This window comes from Pseudorca crassidens, chromosome 6 (assembly GCF_039906515.1).
Source record: "Pseudorca crassidens isolate mPseCra1 chromosome 6, mPseCra1.hap1, whole genome shotgun sequence".
In the NCBI taxonomy this organism is placed as follows: Eukaryota; Metazoa; Chordata; class Mammalia; order Artiodactyla; family Delphinidae; genus Pseudorca; species Pseudorca crassidens.
Window position 1 is genome coordinate 76054453 of NC_090301.1, and position 19608 is coordinate 76074060.

At 36.2% G+C, this 19608-nt stretch overlaps 1 protein-coding gene across 6 annotated transcripts in view; it reads right to left on the minus strand.

Moving 5' to 3' along the window:
- Positions 1-336: 336 nt before the first annotated feature.
- GALNT13 (polypeptide N-acetylgalactosaminyltransferase 13) overlaps positions 337-19608 on the minus strand; it is a 562369-nt gene continuing 543097 nt past the window's right edge. For all 6 annotated transcript variants that reach the window (XM_067741899.1, XM_067741902.1, XM_067741901.1 and 3 more), the window contains one exon: positions 337-1768. In XM_067741899.1, the coding sequence (XP_067598000.1) occupies positions 1628-1768 (141 nt within the window). In that variant the 3' untranslated portion in view covers positions 337-1627. The remainder of the gene's footprint in view (positions 1769-19608) is intronic.

Genomic DNA, 19608 nt, shown 5'->3' on the forward strand with positions numbered 1-19608 from the left:
CTTAGAGTTATACCAGTTTAAAGCCATAAAAGGAAGGAATGCTAGCTGAGAAAATCGTACAGGATATTACTAGCTTTTACAAAGTGAGCTCCGTGTGTGTGTGTGTGTGTGTGTGTGTGTGTGTGTGTGTGTGTGTGTGTGTGTGTGTGTGTGTGTGTGTGTGAGAGTGAGAGTGAGGAGAGAGAGAGAGATTGCCTGTAGCCAACCTGATCAAACTGATTAATATTTTCTATTAGAGCTTTTAAAGAAAGGATGAGAGCCAACGATATGACATTCTCTACTCTAAGAGGTCACGTCTTCCATTCCCCCACCACCGCCCCCCCAAAATTTCTCTTAGCTGCTGAGTGCATTTACAATGAATAAAATACATATGTAGAGCAAGTTTATGGGCATTTTAAATGGTGTCACAGATTTTTCTTTTTTTTTCATGTTTTCTACTTACGTAGTTTGAATACAAAGTGTTTTAAGATGGAAAAAGAACATGTGAAGGTAGCCTAATTATGACTGTGTTCCTTGAGTCATAATTTATGGCAAATGATATCTAGCATTTCAGTTAAAATAAAAGTTTAATGGATATATATTGAGTTCATTCCCCCAGTGATGAAAACTTTAGATATTCTGGCATAGCAATGAAATTCTGATAGTAATGCATTATTTTATTTAAATATAAAAATAAAGTAGTCACAGTGACTTAACTAAAATCCTAAATGCCAAAGAATTAAAAATTAGGGCTAATACTCTACCTTTCACCTACAATTCTGTGTAGCCTAAGTGACAAGTCCCAGTCTCTAGAGTGAAGAGAAAAACAACTGTATAGTTTATGAGACAACGTGGTTAAAAATTGAGTTTCCCACATCAATTCTAAGACCAAGCTGATTGTTACACTCAGCCTGTGTTAGAAGTGATTGCAACCCAAACAGAATATCTTTTTAAAATGTTTCAATTGTTTTTTAGCTTCATTTTGCTCCCCTCAATGACTAGCTAGTTTCTTCTGATTTCATGTACTTTAAATTGAATTTTCAAATTCTCCTCCACTTTTTTGTTTAAATGTGATGTTTTTATAAGAACTCTATTAGATGTCAATATCCAATTTAAGTTTTTTCCTGGTACAAAATTTGGAACTGATTTTTGAGCAACAAATTCATTGCTTAGAAGTAATTCAATGTAATGGCCTTGCTGTTGACATAGAAATTCAACATGTTTCCATGAAGGTCCAGTAGAAACAGAGTTTATAAAACAGTTTATAACATTTCATAATGAAGTTATAAGGCATTTACATTGTCCCTTTTTCCACATTATAAGAAAAAAATAAAAATAGCCCCCCCCCAAACTAATCCTGTGACATGATGGCAATAATTTTTTTTTAAAAGGAAACACAATTCGTTTTTCAAGTTGTTCTGATGTTTAATAACAGTTTGCTGTTATTTATTCTATGTGCTTTTTAATCAGATACAAATTTTAGTAGGGAAATAAGCAAACATTCCTAAAAATGAATTATAAACAACTGTGTTTTAGAATACTAAAAGGATTTTAAAACTTTCAATTCAACAAAGTTAATATTTTTTCCTAATTGAAATAATGGAAAAGCATAAGTGTAGACACTTTCATGGCTTAGGGGAAATGGTCTTCATGCCCCCAGAGTCATGTTCCTTAGCAGCCATTGTTGAGATCTGCTTCCACTACAGTCCTGCATGGTAGGCACCATTTTATCTTCTTCAGAAGGTTCATCTAGACATTGATTACTGTTAACATGTCTCAAGGTGAGTCTCTGTAAAAGATAACCAATAATCAGTGCAACATATTTTATCTTAAACTTCACTAGCACATCAGATTAAATCTGCTCTTTAAAAAGTCCTTTTTTTTTTTTTTGGTATAAACATTGAGATATGTTTGTAAGAGGAACTGTGCACAGGTGGCTCTGAATTAATTATTATACAACTTTCACTGTTATGGTTTTATCATTGTCTAATGCACCTTTGTTTGCAGATGGTTAAAGAAATTGGCCGACATTTATCATGCGTTGCCAAGAATTCAGGCTCCTTTGCAAAAAGCCCATTTGTGAGTTTAGAGTTCAGTTGAGGAGTGCAAATATTAACAAGCTTTTACAGAATCTTAGTTTTCTTGGGCATGTGTTACTTAGTAACCATTTGGCAAATACGAAAAGAGATGTCACAGCTGTGACCCAGATGAACAAAACTGCTGGAGATGTTCCCTTTTCAAAATACTATACAAGCCATAGTATCTGTGACTGTGAGACATTCATTGTAGAAGAGTAATTACCATAGCAACAAAGATCTATCTTACTTGATGGTGTGCTCACCATATTTAGTTTGCATTTTTAAGGATCTTAAAAAATACCAGCATCAAATAAAAACAGATGTGATGGACATATTTTTAAAATATTATACCTACATATATTTTCATAACAACAGTATTAATAAGCATCCTTTCAGTACCCAAATGCTGAAATGTAATTCCAATAATTGCACCAGGTTAACCAGTCTTCTCTTTTGAGTTCACATTTACATTTTGAAGTCATATTTTTGGACTTTTCAGATATATATTTTAAGTCCACATGGTTTTATATACTAACTTATGCACTAATTGTATACATTATCATATACAGTTCTGCTTAGTTTCATGGGCAATGCCTAGAACCATACTACACGAAAAACTCCCCAGCCAGAAGAGACATGTTTGAATATGGGAGGTGATTTGGAGATATATCTTGAAAAAAGTATCCATATATTATACTCTTGTTGCAAATTACCAAAATTAAAGGTAGACAAATACTTTTTTTTGGGGGGGGGGGTGGGTTCTTGATATTATATTGAAAGTCAGAAGATAAAAAATGCAGGGGGCATGCAAAAAAATGGTGGTGAAACACTGCCTAGACACTTATAATTTGTTTTGGATTAGGACTACAAACACCCCGAACTGCGCTGTCCTGAGAAAAGATAGAATGGAAAATAGGCTTGTGGTAAAGGATGCTTAATAGACAACAAACAGGAAATTAAAAGAGCAAGACTATTAGATGTGAAGAAGATTTGAAGATTTAGGCCTTTGTTGTTGCTCTTTTCAATACATGGAATCAAGCCATTTATACTGAAAAATGGACAAAAGAAGAAATGGCCAAAGATAGGCAAGAAGGTAGTTGATTTATGCTAATGATGCCAGAAATTATTTTGTTCATTTATGAACCAAAAGCCAACTTGGAAAAAGATACAAAAGAAAACAAGCATTTTTTTCTAGAAAGTTCTAGTTAAAAAATCAAAGTGTTCATTTTTGTTACGTACCTGAGGTCCTCTGTGTATATATGTCCTTTTCCAAAAAAGCCACTTACCCTTGTTTGCTTCTATTAGATCCTTTTAAAAAACACGTATATGACTTTAAGGATTAGATTGAATATGTGTTGTCAATTACATATGTGATAGTTTCTAAAATATTAGTAAGTATTCTTTCTAAAAAATGCATAAATATTTTCTTTGAAGGAATTCATTAGTAGTCAAAAGCCACTGCTGTTAAGATAACCAACCAAGGAAAATACTCTCCTTTTCAGTGTAGTGGAGTAGAAAGATCAGACATTTTAGGGTTAGATAGCCCTAAGTGTGAATTTCTGCTTCCCAAGTTACTAGCCATGAAAATTTGGGCAAGCTACCAAATCATTCTGAGGACATACTTTGTCAGATGCTTAATTATACTTACTAATATGTAAAAATGCTCTTTCCCTTACTGCTTAAAAAATTTGACTTTTAGTCAGCTGTGATCACTTGCAACCTAAGGGTAAAATTGTTAACTATGTTTATAGGCATCAATGACTTACAGTAAAAATGACCTCTGATTGATTAACTGCATCTGCATCTGATAAACTGCATTATAATACCAGATAGGAAGGCAAATAGTGGGCCTCTTAAAGTGCAAAAGACTTGTAATTTTGTGAGACTAAATAGTTAAATCTGAGATGACCACTTGGTGGGCATTGCATCTACCAGGTATGGTTTCTTGGAAAACAAACTAAGATAATATATGCAAATTGCCTTGTGCAAAAGGTCCGGACTTCTTCAGCTTTCCAATGTATGTTTGGAATGCCCTGTCTCATATGTAAGTCTAATCTAAACAACATCCCTCTTCCCCCTCCTCTCCATACTTCCATTCTCAGCCTTGTCACAAGTATCCCAAGCTCAATTGTGTCCTCTACTAACAGCCTTTAACTGATTCATTTGAACCAGAATAACTCCCTGACTTCCCATGTGTTCTCATAGCAAGGTATTGGACAATATAATAGCTTTTATTTACAGGACAATAATCCCCTTAAGATCAAGAACTAGGACAGGTACTTATTGGACTTGAACTGAATAATAATTCATTTTACTGTCTACTGCGAAGATACTCACAAATCATACAAGTCAGAAAAGTACAATTTTTAAAAGCTTTTATTACTATAATTATGTCATTTAACCAGCCACAAAGAAATGCTCAGAAATAATTTACTTCATAAAGTTATTGAAAATTACATCTTAGTCTTCAATAATGCATTTGCTTTAAGTTTCAGGTTAAAATAGTAAATTTTAGAAAGGATATGTTGTATTTGCACACAAAGTATCTGAATAAAAATTAACAATTTAATAATTTCAGTGTTCCAAAAACAATTTTTGGGCTATGTTAGTTTTTTTTTTTATTGGTTTTTTCAGCTCTGTTACAAAATCTATTGTCATATAGACATGGCTATAGTTAGAGCTAATATGTCATAATATATTCCATCAGTTATACTTATGCATATGTATATTTGAAATAAAGAAAATACCTATTAATAATAAATAATACACAAATACCTATTAATAAATAATAGACAAACCTATTAATAATAGACAAACACCACTTAATATATACCTATTATACCTATTAATACCTATTAGTAGGAAAATACCTATTAATAATAGACAAACACCACTTAATATATACAGCCTCCAAATTAATGAGCAGCTAAGAAGTAAAAGAGAAAAATAACTCCAAGGAGAAATAGCACATAAAGATTTTTTAAAACCACATTTTAAAGAAATAAGTTTAGATTTCAGTACCAAAACACAAGAAAAACACTAAAATAAATTTAATAAAGTCTGCAACACAAACCTCCAAAATTATTTGAGAAAGTAATCAGTAGAATTCTTAAAAATATTTCTAAAAATTTCCTTTCTTGTATAGTTTCTTAGATGCCATTTTTGCAAAGGGTTATCATTACATATTTCCACAGTGGGCTGTTGGGAGCCATCAGCTACTTTGCTTACTGAGAGACAGGACTGGGTGAGTATGTGAAGAAGAGTGTGGGTCTGTTTGACAAAGAAAATAATGAGTAATGACAAAATCTAGTACAAAGGCAGTAATAAATCAATCATTCTCAGCAACATACAATTTCTACTGGATAAGCACTGAAAGCACATGTCACAATAATTGCATCCATGGAGCTGTGAGCCACATCCCTTTAGCTGACTTTCATGTCAACTGTATTCAGTAGGAGTAACTGAAGATAAGACTGAGAATACAGAGAAGAGCCTGAGATCAAATGATGAAACATTTGGGGCAAAAGTTTATTTTGGATAGAAAAGGTTATATTCTTAGTGTTCATTCCAGCAATAAAATGCTCTTAGCATTAAATGAGTTATTTTGTGAGTGCATATTCAAAACCGTTGATTAGTCCAGTGAGTTTTCGATTATGGTCTTTGGCTCCCTCATTCCTTTGCCCTAAACTTGAGTGGATGCCAGGGAAGAATCTAGGGGATAATTTAGCTTTAGGGCTTGGCTTTACTTTGTACAATATGGTACTCAAGTTATTTCCACTGTGTTTTCACAGGGCTAACCTGGTGGCATTAAAAGTGTTCCACATATGTATTGGTGCATTCATCTAAATGTCAATTAGAAAGTTAATGAAGGGAGGAAAAAGAAAATGATTAACTCCATTTGGGCTCTTAATTTGACATAATTCTCCTAATTAATTTGTAATTAATTTATTTGTCTGTTTCTTGTTTTCCATCTATTTCCTCCACAGGAACATAAGCTCCAGGAATGCCAGGGACCATGACTATCTACATCATGAAGTCCAGTGCCTGCTCACATGAGGTACTCTATAAGTTTGTTGATTGAAATATTTAGTGGAAGACCAATGCAGAAAATAAATTCTGATAAAATTAAACTACATCTCTTGGGCAGCTTACTGGATACAAATCATTGGATTTTTCCATTTCAAGGACTTACTTTCTACAGTCAAATGGTAATAAATGATTTACAAAGATAGGAAAGGTAACATTATCATATATAATAAATTTTATTTGTGAAATGATACTGTTCACCGTATAGTTGATTTGTTAAGGAGACTAGTTTGGGGGGCTATTTATGAAATCAGGCTTGCCTTTCCTATCTATACTGTTTTAAATTTCTGGGTTTGATAATCCTCTACCCTTAGTGATTTTTGCAATGAACATTTTTTTGGTAAATGTCATGTTAACATCAAAGACCACAGTGTTAGTGAGTATGAATTTCATGTGTTATTAAAAAGAAAAATGAATTATAAAGTTTTCCTTGGTTTAAAACAAAAACTTTATTTTACTTATACTCAGGAAATGTACCTCCAGAATATGAATACAATATAAACTTTTCCATAAAAAATATATTTGTTGAAAAAAATATATATTTGTAATATTTTCCCCCCAAATGTTTATCACATGAATGACAATGAAACAAACTCAAAGAAATTTCACTCTAGGTACTTCTGAAAAACCATAAACCAGAAGAAATTAGAAATCTGAAACAACCCCTTTGAGATAAAAAATTATTTTTCATTTTTAAAAACCCACAAAAACATTTAGTGCTTTCATTTGTTTGGGAAAAAAAAAGTATAGTTTTTTTTTTCTCCTGAGTATTCTGTTTAGAAGAGATACCAATTGTTAATATTTTATTGGTTTTCTAGTAATTTTAATCCCTTATGCAAATTTATGTAATTGAGCTCATCTAGTTAAATAGACTTCACTTTATATTGTGGGCATCATTCTTATAATTAATATTTTAAAAACCTAAAAAATAATTTCTACAAAGGAGACTTGCCAAAAATCATTTAACTTTTCCGTTGGGGTTGGGGGATAGCCAATTTGGAGCTACTATAAATAATGCTGTGATAAACATCTCTGAACATCTCTCTCCACATCTATAATCATTTCTTTAATGATTCTTAGATGTGAAATCACAAGATCAAAAGGTATGAACATTTTAATACATATTAGTAAATTAAAAAAAAATCTGTAATAATTGTTTTGCAATAATAGCAACAGCAGTTTTCTTGTGATTACTCTATTCCAAAATACTGTATTTGTGTCAGTTTCACTGCATCTGCATCAGTATTGTGTGTTGCCACTATAAACATTTCTTGACATATGGACAGGATAAATAAAGAAATGGATAAAAGAACACATATGAAATGACTTTTTTTTTTTACAGTTATTTAATGGCTTTTTAGTTATTTAAATACCTTTTTTTTCATTTTCATTGGTTAATTTATATATCTCCTATGCTGTGTTCAAGACCTTGGATATTTTTATATTGGATTTTTTTATATTGGATATTTTTATATATATATATAAATGTAAATAAATATATTGTATATTTATATTTTTTCTTTTAAATGCTCTTTTTTAAGCATACCAGCCCTTTGTCATATTTGTTACAAATGCCTCTCGCAACTGTAGGAAACTGTCATATTAACTCAGTTTTGAAGGCAATGTGACATACAGGCTGACATGCAGCATACTGCCAAATATCATTTCCTATAGCATTTTTTAAAATATTGACTAGAAAACAGGATAATGTGAACCCTATGCTGGTATTGGTTTCTCTTTATAACATAGCATTACTTAATTGTTCTCTATTGAAATATAAAGCATTAGTATTTCCTGGGATTTTACAAAATTTCAATCATACTATTTTAAGATGCATAAGAAAAAGTTAATGCTTCCTGCCTTTAAACATATTTTTGCTATCTGAAACAAGATGTGTCATGGAGTATCCTAAATCTACCCTTTATTATTATTTTTTTTTGCAGTACGCGGGCCTCTCACTGTTGTGGCCTCTCCCGTTGCAGAGCACAGGCTCCGGACGCGCAGGCTCAGCGGCCATGGCTCCCAGCCACTCCATGGCATGTGGGATCTTCCTAGACCGGGGCACGAACCTGTGTCCCCTGCATCGGCAGGCGGACTCTCAACCACTGCGCCACCAGGGAAGCCCTAAATCTACCCTTTTAAAGGTACAATTACTACTGAAAGCCAACTGGAATTAGGCTAGGGAAACAATTTTGGTGACAAAATAAGAATTATAAAATTAGGTCATACCTTTGGGTAAAAAAGCACGAAGTAAAAAAATTGATATTTTAATGAACAGATAGAAGTGACTGTATGGTTGATTGAAGAACCAGTCATACAGGTCTCAGTTTAAAAGATGCCATACGAAAAGTTTAAAATGAAACTTGGTCAATTTTATTACATATAATCATAAAGAAAGAATGAATTTGGACTGTTATAGGTATTTAATTTAATAGCAAAAACAGGATTTCCCCTATTGATCAAGTACAGAATAACAATTTAAATATTAATATAATAAAGTTCTTATTTAAAATTTTAAGTATGATCTTCTAAAAAGGTGATCTGTGCACTTGTTAGAATAGAATATGAGTATTAAAAAAAATAAGTGTACAGGTGTAGGTATTTAACAAACAAGAACTAAAAGCGTAATACTAAACTACTGAAATTCCTATTTACTAATTGTTTCTACATAAGAAATCACAGCTCTGGGTCAGTGGGACTATGGAAATATAATACTTGTCTGATATACACAGCCTTCAAAAGGTAAATCAAGCCACTATTTTTGTTAGGAATCCTACTCAGGGAAATGGCTGGGTTGGCAATTATAGATGACTTACCTTGAAATTATATTCCCATTTACCTGCTTTCTGATAAAGTGAAATAAAAGAGGAGGTATTAAGTAAAATCTAAATACAAGCTTCTGTGATTTCAGTAAATATAAATCCCATATATTTTACCTACTGAAAAAAAAATTCCTGATATTGTGTCTCTGAGAAACATTTGACACAGATGGATATCAAATTCATAACAAGCATTTTCTCAGTCAACTTGCTCAGTCACATGAAAAACAAGACTTATTTTTAGCATCATATTTTGCTTCCTTTTTTTCTTTGTTGCATAGTGTTTGTTGAGCATAAGTGTTCTGTTCTAAAATTAGATTCTCACACTGTATGTAGCCGCCTGAATGTTCAAAAAGAAATGTGATTATGTGCACTTATTGCAGGAAAATACAGATTTCAAATGGATTGGAACCCAATTGCAATGAAATAGAATAATATAAGACAACTTGAATACAAGAGAATGGATGGATGGCAGACCTTTATAACAGTAATCTTTAAAATACTTCAGTGAGATGAAATATAGGTTGTTTTTCCTTTTGTTTTAACTTTGTGGCAATGGGCTTTCACAGCACCAAAGTGTTCAAGGAATTTTTTCAAGAGATTCTAGACCAGGTGGGGATTTTCCAGTTTTGCTAATGATGCTCAGGTTGCCCCCAAAATGAACATATTTGGCCAGGTATAAAGTGATACTGAATTAAATGCATGGTTGTATTGTTTAAGAAATACTTAGTTAGGAAAGTGGGAAACTCCATATTTCAAATCAGAATTGGCCAAAGACATGTATTTATTACCAACAAGTTCTTAGTTTCATTCAAATGAAAGGTGAAACAATTAGATATTAATTAATTATATTATGAATACATGTGGCTAAAATTCGTAAGCAATCAGACCATACTGACAAAGTAGTTTTATGACTGCCTGTTTAAATAGACAAAATTTATTGCAGTACATCTTTGCAGTTATTAAGGAAAGGAGAAATTCTGTGTGAATACAATTTGGTACCACAAATAATTGATAATATTTAACCATTTCTTTCATTTGTAATACTGTACATTTAACTTATCAAATTGAGATAGGCTGGGACCTGGGACCCTTTGCTGCAGTGCTTGCACCTGGACAAACATCTGAGCTACAAATTACAAAGAAACTATATAGGACTAAAAAAACTGTGCATGCACAGGTGGGGCAAATTATGGACAAAAAGACCAAAAATACCCCCAACTGCCACTTCTGAAGAGTGGGGAGCAAAAGCAGGGTACTGTGCATGCCCCCTGTGCACAACACCACCAAAGGGGTGGGAAAAACACCTAAGCCACCCCTCTGGCCCAACCCCTGAACACAGCCCTACCCTCACCCCATGTAAGGAACAAGCTCGCACCCCCCACCCCCCACCTTGGGGGAGCGAGCAAGGGAACCTTTTCACTCCTGTGGCCTTTCCAAGGTGGGGAGTGGCACGAGCTGGTGTGTGCAGGGGGCATGGGCAGTACCCTGTCTTTGCTCCCGGCTCTTTAGAAGTGGCAGTTGGGTTTTTTGGTCTTTTTGTATTTTTTTGTCCATAATTTGCCCCAGCTGCGCATGCACACAGTTATTTTTAGTCCCTTTTAGTTTCTTTGTAATTTGTAGCTTGAGGAGACATTTGTCCAGGTGCAAGCATTGCAGCACTGCAGCAAAGGGTCCCAGGTCCTGCCTGTCTAAGGATCATCAATCATCATTTGAAAGCATCCAATTATATTTAGTTTTTCAATGACCTCAGGAGGCAAGGTAGTGTAGTGGAAAGATTGCTGGAGTTAGTGCCAGAAACGTGGGCTGTGCAGATGTAGACAAGGAATTTAAACACACTAATCACTACTTGATTGATGTGAAAAATACAAATAATAATATCTTACAGAACTGTTGTAAGAATTGCACGAGAAAACAGATAGAATTAAAGACATTCAGTAAACTTTATTTCCTTCTCTTTTCTCCCCCCACTCACTTAAGAAGTAAACAAACCAAAGCAGCTGCATAGATTCCATGTTTTGAGGCTTTATGATACCATTAGGGGAACCACTGACTGAAACTGCACCCTGGCCAGGCCCCATAGTAACTACTTGCATGAGTTATCTTAACAGCAGGAGGTCCTGGTAAGGAACATGGAACTAACAAGCCACCACCAACTGGAAGAATTCAGGAAAGGTCAAATGGAGACAGGAGACGCCAGTCCATATGTCCTTCCAGAATCCTTCTCTCTGGAATCCATCTTGGCTGAGTGATGCGCATACCACCAGGAAGAACCCTGAGTCAGAATGTTTGGCCAGAGACAACCAGAAACTAATCCCATCACTGTAAAATCTGAGACTGTGCGCCACCTGGCAGAGCAGTCCTCCTGGGTTCCCTTACCCTCCTGCTCTCCACCCAGGTGCCCCTTCTCGATAAAGTCTCTTGCTTTGTCAGCACATGTGTCTCCTCGGACAATTCATTTCCGAGTGTTAGACGAGAATCCACTCTCGGGCCCTGGAAGGGGTCACCCTTCCTGCAACAAATGGCGATTTTGGTGGGACCTCTTCTTTGCTATGACTGACATCCTGACCACTCAGGGTACGCGGGGACCAGCTCACCTGCCGAGGGACCAGACCCAGTGGCCGCAACCGGGACCCTTTTTTCCGTGGTCTCCTGACGTGGATGACTGGCCAGAGTGCCCCAACTGGGTAAGGAACAAGAGATTGTATTGACCTCTTTCCCCTTCCCTCTCTTTCCTCTTTTCAACCCCTCCTATCCTACCCTTTTTTCTTCTGTCCTGATCCTGTACGTAGGAGTCTGCTTGAAGGGCCTCAGCCTGAACTGAGGGTCGGAGCCTGATCACCTCTGGTGGGCAGAGAACTCGAATTCTGGTTCTGGTCTGGTCTCTTGTTTCTGGTAGGGTTGAGTTCCCATCCTCCCTTCCTAGAAGCCCAGGGAAAGGTCCCATGACACCTGGGTGTCTGCAGGTGGCAGGAGACATCCATAAGGCCACCCCTTTTGTCCCCCTTCCTTCCCCTCTTCCTTCAACCTGGCCTCCTTTCCTTCCTTTGAGATTTTTGAAGACCTGAGATATTTCCATTTACTCTGTTAGTACTCGGATCTGAAGTTCTGTGTCTCTATAGGAGGTTTTCTGAGAGACTGCAATCTTGTGCTTAAGCAAGTGTGTGATTAGGATGGCCAGGCCTGTGTGTGTTTAATACTTTGTGTTCTGTGTTGTGATTTGTGATGGCCATTCTGCCTTGTGAAATGGGAATATGTGTGGCCACCATATTGTTTAGACTCCAGAGAAAGTTGGTTTAGGTAAAACTCTTGAAAACTGTTTTTTTTTTGCATATACAGTTAGTCAAAGCAAGCTTGATCAAACGTCTTTTCAGAATTTTGACCCTAAGGGAACAAGTCCTACTAGGAGAACATGATTTTTCTCTCCCTGTGCCTTGAGACCAGGGCTCTCAGGAACCCTTATCTAGACCATCTCTAACTCCTACAACTGAGAGGAAAATGGGAAGAAGCCTTTAAAAATTTTACTTATTCCAACTGTTATTTATAAACTAGTGAATTTTATATTGTGATACCTGATATATGACTAAGTTTAGAAAATGAAGCTAAATCTTTCATTGTGTCTGTCTGGATATTTGTATGTCTCAGTATGTGTCTTTGTCTTTGGATAATATTGCTGAGGTTAATTTGTAAATGAGCTCTGTTCAACTGACTTAAAGAAAAGTAAATGAATTTCGGGTTCACGTGAACTGGGAAATATTCAGTATTAAATTAATATCTGGTATTAATGTATAAGTTTGTCAATCTAATTGATATAGACATGTCTTTAGAGTTATCAACATTAAGTGTAATACTTTTATTGCACCTAGGTTTAATATAAGCTAAATAAAATCTTGTTATATCTGTTATAAAATTGTCAGCAAAAAACAAAACAAAATTCAATGTAAAGAAACTTTTAAGGAAAGAAAATATAAATGAGATAAGAGCTTTTAGATAAACTCTATTAAGAATAATTATGCTTTAGGAATGTCTGTCTAAAATAGTCTCTCCAGATTCTGGTAACTTGAAATTCTAGAGTTGTGCTAAATTAAGTGATGGAAGGTTATTGAATAGCTAGGTCATTCCCAAATAAGATACTGAAACATTAATTACTGAACATTGGCTTCCTTTTGCAGAGAAACAAAAGGTATTTAGGACTGTTAATAAATATGTTTGGTGCCACACTGAGATATTTTCTATAAGAAAGCACATTTTTCAAGAAATTATTTGGGTTTATGTTTACCAATCTACAGAGTGCTGATATAAAGGACAGTCATGGTTGCTTAAAGTAGGGTGTGTGTTTTCAGTAAAAAAGGTATGAGGCATGGAATTGCATTTTATTAAGGGAAAAGGAAGTAGGTCTGACTTACAGGTGGCTGTTTCTGAATGGAAAAATAAAGTGATGGATACAGAAAGTGATAAAAAGTTTTGTGGAAAGTGGGCCCCAAGAAAAGAATTTTGTGCATGGTCAGGACTGACTGAGTTTAAAATAAATTTGATTGAGTAAATGAATTTTAAAAGTAAGCTGGTACAAAACTTGAATTTGCCTTTTCTCTCTGTTAAGAGGACAAGTTTTCTTAAAATGCTGAACTGCCTTTGATAACAGATTTTAAGTTTCTTTACCTTTTGAGTGATCTGTTCTGTATTTGCCTTTGAAATCCTTTATTGTTACTTTGGCTAAGTGAATAACTATTGTTTCACAGTGACCTATGATATTATCTGTTTTAAACCCTTTTGAATTTTTTTGACAAAAGTTCCTAAATCAAATTCTAATGAAGTCCTTTTGACCTCTAGCTAACTTTGGAATGCTTCAAAGGGCCCCTGAAACATCCCAAAGAGAGAAGTAAACTAATTAGGTTCATTTGGTATGTTAAATTACATGGGAACTTAATCTTCTTAGGTTATATTGTGTGGTACATGTTACTAATATAGATATAGAGATTATATGGAATTCCTAAAAATCTGATATGTCCTGGTAAAATATTATCAGTCATAATTCTAGTTATTATCTGAAAGTGTGTCACAGCAGTAACCAAGTTACTTTGTCAGTTGTATTGTAAACAGATTTAAACGTACCTCCTGAAGTCTTGTCATTATAGACAGATATGTTTTCATTCTGATGCCTTTGCAAAAATGCTTCCTCTTCAAGAAGATTTATAGAAAGGACTTTTGGATAAATACAAGTTTCTGACTTTCAGACCATAATGCTGAACTGGGTAAGAAATTGAAGAATTCTAATGGGAAACCTGATGGCTTCGTAAAGCTGTTAACAAAAAGGATTAGTTACACAGGACTGAGTGAACTGGTGAATATGGTTGTAATTTTCATGGTTTCTATCTGAAAAATTACTGGTTTAAATCTGTGTTTTCCAGGTATAAGGAAAACCTTCTCCTTACACTAATTATGACTTACAGTAATTTGGTAAATTATACCTTTGTAAGCAGAATTGAAACATTTATCTTTTCTCTCTATCTGCTCCTTCAAGAGTGAAAGCCCTTAGGTTCCCAGCAGCTTTATCAGATAGATTAGGAAGGCTCCCTCAATAACAGGTACAGAAATCTCAAGGTATTTTGGGGACCTTGAAAAGGAAGGCATTCACCTAGATCTGTTAGGGAAAATCTGTGACAAGCCCTTGGTGTGACTTTCCTAGCCCTGAGAGGACTTTTAAAAGTTCAGTCTGAGACTCCTTATAAAAGTTTCAGCAAGCAGAAAACCCATATGATCAATTACAATTATATAAATCATCAGGCCAAGTTTATTGAGACCAAACTTATTTTGCAAACAGACTAGTCTTAATTTGGTTATATTTGGTAAAAACGAGGGTAATTTTAGAGAGAAAAAGATTATGTTTCAGTGAATATTAAATTCCAGTTTTGTTAATGGCAGTCTGTTATTTACTAAGACTCACCTCCCAGATAGTTCCTTGCTGTTATGTTATATTAATGTAAAGTTTAATTGAAGGACACTCTAAGTTTGTTTCTGAAGCTTATCTCAGTAATCTATCTTTGGATGAAGATCAGATGCCCCACAACTAGCAACCAGGGGATTATGCATGCTGGAAAAGGCATAATTGAAAGGACTGTCTCCAACATGGACGGAAGGGCCCTTATCAGGTACTCTTAACTAGCTCATGCACAGTGAAACTGAAGGGAATTGACTCTTGGATTAATTTCCACTTACAAAGGGCCCCTGCACCGGACTGGTCTATAGAGAGGACTGCTGACCTCAAACTCACCTTAGAACAATGCTCAAACATAGGAGAAACTACATTCCTCCTAGGATGAGAAAAAGACAATATCAGAAATAGACAGCTAGCCCAAGATCCTGGACCTGACTTGTATGATCATTTATAATGTTTTCTTGATTCTTGGACCTTTGCATATGAATCAGTTGCCTTTCTATCATAGGCACGATCCTATGCTACTTTGAAAAATCAGTCCAGTTGTTGGGCTTGTGGCCAGTTAACCTGTGTCTAGTACTTCTGGGTTACCTTGCTGGATTTCTCCACTCCAGGGCTCTAATTGGTTAGCTGTGAGGAAATTTACTTTCAAAAAAAATTATAGTTATGTTCAGGTTACTATTGATATTACTAGATGGAATCCCCTCACCTGGTCAATTAATAATGCCTGCTCTGACCCTGGCCATAAATACGAGTTTTCTTCTATTACTCAAGCTCAATCAGAGCAACAAGCAAAGTTTCAGCCAAGGAATAAAATCTCCCACAATTATGGGGCAGATTTAAGTAGATAACACCAGGCTATGGTAATTTAAGGTAAAAAGCTCCTCTCTGTTGGGAACAAATAAATCATACTAAGGATAATCAGTCTAGTAACACTAGGAAACTGCACTGGGTGCCTTATGGACAATGCCAATATATAATTTCCCTTAAAGATAGGGATTGGTACAGAACAGACTAAGTCAGATGACCTGCGATATACTGGGCTTCACCTAATGGAAGTTCTTGACTTATATTCCTACTTATGACCTCACTAATCTGCCAGCTATATTGTTTTTTATATTGCCTGTTTTACAACATTTTTGTTTCTTGTATTACCAAATGTGTGACTGAGCCTCTGATAAAATGATGATATGTAGTTCCATATGAGATCAATGATTATAATAGCACAACTCAAGATATGGGATGAAGCAACAAGAGGGAATATTTTTCTGGACTGTAAGAGGCTAGTAAGACAGGTGGCCCAGAGATTTTTGGCTACTGTTAATAAGACCTAGTCCAGTAATAGCACACTGAGTGGCCTATCAGCGAAATCTTCACCAGACCTGGGAGTGAGCATTCCCAGCACAGTGGGACGAAATGGTCATGAAATGCCCCCCCAAACCATGGTCGAATTTACCAAATTTATGACCATGAAGGGGCCCTGCTGACTGGAAACTGGCACTTGCCATCTGCTTCTGCAAGGATTAAGTCAATGGCCACTGTGGCCACTGACCTTCAACACCCCCTGAAAGGAATTCAGGATGGAGATCAGGAATGAGGCACTCTGTGCTCTGAGAAAAACTGACAGAACAGGCCTTTAGATAGTTAAATACTTTCGGGAGATTTTATGAGCCCAAATTCTTATATCTTCCCATATCTAGAGAAATACTAACATCATTAACGGTGACATCTGCTTTATTAAGGATAGTATTACAATTAAAAGTCAAAATGGAGTAGCTGTGGTTCAGATATCCAATGAAATAACTAGGTGACACTATGGGTGTGATTTCAGACAAGTCCTTGTATTGCTAAGAACTTGAGTTTTCTGAGCTGTGTCAGAATTGGATGCTACCAGCCATCCTCAAAACAATGTCTGCTGGCAGCTGGTAGCTGCAACCTTACTTTTTAAAGGTCTCCTCTTGTAACTATTACATTTTAGACAATGGAATTGTTTTAGATCATACATTAACAAAAAGAGACATGTGTGGTGACCAGTAGCACCTGTTATCTATGTGTTAACACCACATTAAAAGTTAAAACCTACTTAGATAAAACTAGACAACTGGCTACATGGCTACAAGTCTCTCCAAAGTGCCTGGTCCAGACTGGGTTTCAGGCTTATTCTCCTGAAAAGAAATGAGATTTATTTTGCCTATTAAAATTCCAGTTGTCACTCTTCCAACTACTTCTAATTTGGTCTGTTACACTAAAATGGCAGATCCAGGGACTGAGATTTGAATCATACAAGACTCAGATCCAGGACTTGGAACTCAGAAATATTTCCAATTCAGTGTCTGTTTTCCAAATTGAGGCAGGACTAGGCCCCATTTTAGCAGGAAGTGGCCAGAGCTGTCATCACCCAGTTTCCTGAATTAAAACTGATAGGACTCTGTGGGGCTCTGGAATACAAATCCTTTCTGTGTCCCCTGTTTCTTGTTTATAGGATATAGACTTCATTCAGCCTCCCAGACCTTCCCTGAGCTCCAAAGGGCAGATTCAAACAGTTGTTAATCAGGGAAGGGAGGGGATGCAAAAACAGGGGAGGAGCCGTCAAATGGTGGTACAGCCTTGGGGCAGGGTCCTGGTTCCTCCTAAGGAGTATGCATAAGAACATCTTTGAGTTTTTCTGCAGGAACTAAGGCCCCCACCCAGGTAGAGAGGATGGTAATTTCAGGCTGAGCACAAGGTTCCTGGAACCACCACCCTGTTACCTCACCACCAACCAATCAGAAGGAAGTCACACACCCTGCAGCTCTCACCCCAGATTTTGCCTTCCTTTTCTGGGCCTGGTGATGACCATCCTGTTAGACCTCCTGTTTGGCCCCTGTCTGTTTCATCTCCAACAGGCTCCAAGAGTTTCAGGCTAAATTGTTACCATGAGGGTGAATGCTGGTTTTGGGCACAGAATACCTTGATTTAGATCAGGTGGAGAGAGACTTCTGCTCTACTAGGCAGGACTATGCCTATTCTCAGCAGGAAGTAGTTACAGAAGAAAGAGACCTCTACCCCAATTCCCAAGAAGTATCTTGAGTATGAAGTCTCTCCGGGGGAGTTATTAGGGGAACCACTGACTGAAACCACCCACCCTGGCCAGGCCCAATAGTAACCACTTGTGTGAGTTATCTTAACAATAGGAGGTCCTGGTAAGGAACATAGAACTAACAAGCTACCACCAACCGGAAGAATTCAGGAAAGGTCAAAAGGAGACAGGAGACACCAGTCCATATGTCCTCCCAGAATCCTTCTTGCTGTAATCCATCTTGGCTGAGCAATGCACTTGCCACCAGGAAGGACCCTGAGTCAGAATGATTGGCCAGAGACAACCCAGAAACTAATCCTATCACCGTAAAACCCGAGACTGTGAGCCACATGGCAGAGCAGTCCTCCTGGGTTCCCTTACCCTCCTGCTCTCCACCCAGGTGCCCCTTCTCAGTAAAGTCTCTTGCTTTGTCAGCATGTGTGTCTCCTCAGACAATTCATTTCCAAGTGTTAGATGAGAGCCCACTCTCGGGCCCTGGAAGGGGTCCCTCTTTCTGTACCAATACTGTTTCAATTTTTCTCTGGATATTTGAAGTTCTCCCATTTATGACTTGCTTTTTTAAGATTAAAAGGACTGTGTGAGATAAGGTGTGGAATGTTTCAGTTGTTCACACTGTGAGATTCACAATTGTATTGATAACTAGCTTTCTTTGGTTACTTCATTAGGACCTAAATCCTGCCTCAGCCATGGGTGGTGTAATCTTTGTACTTTAGCCTCCTCCTAATAAAGGCTAAAAGGAGAGAATTGAAAGGTAAATTTCAGCTCTGTAATTCTGTGAACTCCTTATTCTGCTTTGAAAGTGCGCCACCTCAGAGGTTTCTCAAAGTTGAATTAATTTGCCCTTGATAGCCGTAGATAAAGAATTTAAAAAAAACAGCAAGTGCTATTTCTACTTTCCACTGGTTGTAATATGAAACTAGAGCTGCTTGGCAATTACTCCCCTTTCTCATCTCAGCACCTCTCACCCTTATGCTCCATTTCCCTCCTCTCTCTCCTGGAAGCCTTGTCATTTTCTAAAACATATTTATGCTTTTTCCTAACTTTGCAATATTTTTCAGTAGTGCATATAAAAAGACTAAGAAAGATAAGCAGATGTTTGGCCACTGTCTAGACTTGTCCTTCCTAAACTCTTACCATGTACATAAATGACCTGGGGATTTTGCTAAAATACAGACTCTGACTTAGTATGTCTAGGGTGGTCTCTCAGATTCCTGATTTCCAACAAGTTCCCAGGTGATGGCACTAGTCCTAGAATTACACTTTGGGTAGCAGTTGTTGAGACTATTTTGTAGACTTAAAGTGATCATAAACCTAAAACTTAAAAGGTAATTATAAAAAATAGATACTGTATTTCACTTTCATTAAAAAAATCATGTCTTTCTGCTGACCTCTTCACAAATAAAATCAGTGTTTTCTTTCAAAGTTGAAATTTCCAGGAAGGCAGTACATTATTTCTATAATCTATTCTCGTGTGTCTTCGCTACATTATGATTCTACATTTTTTAATTTGGCAAAAAAATCTACATTATGATTTAAAATTTAGACAAGTTGAACATCACAATTCTGAAAACCTAAACATATAGGAGAGTAAATTAAACTTATATAATTATTAAGATGATTGGATTATTTATT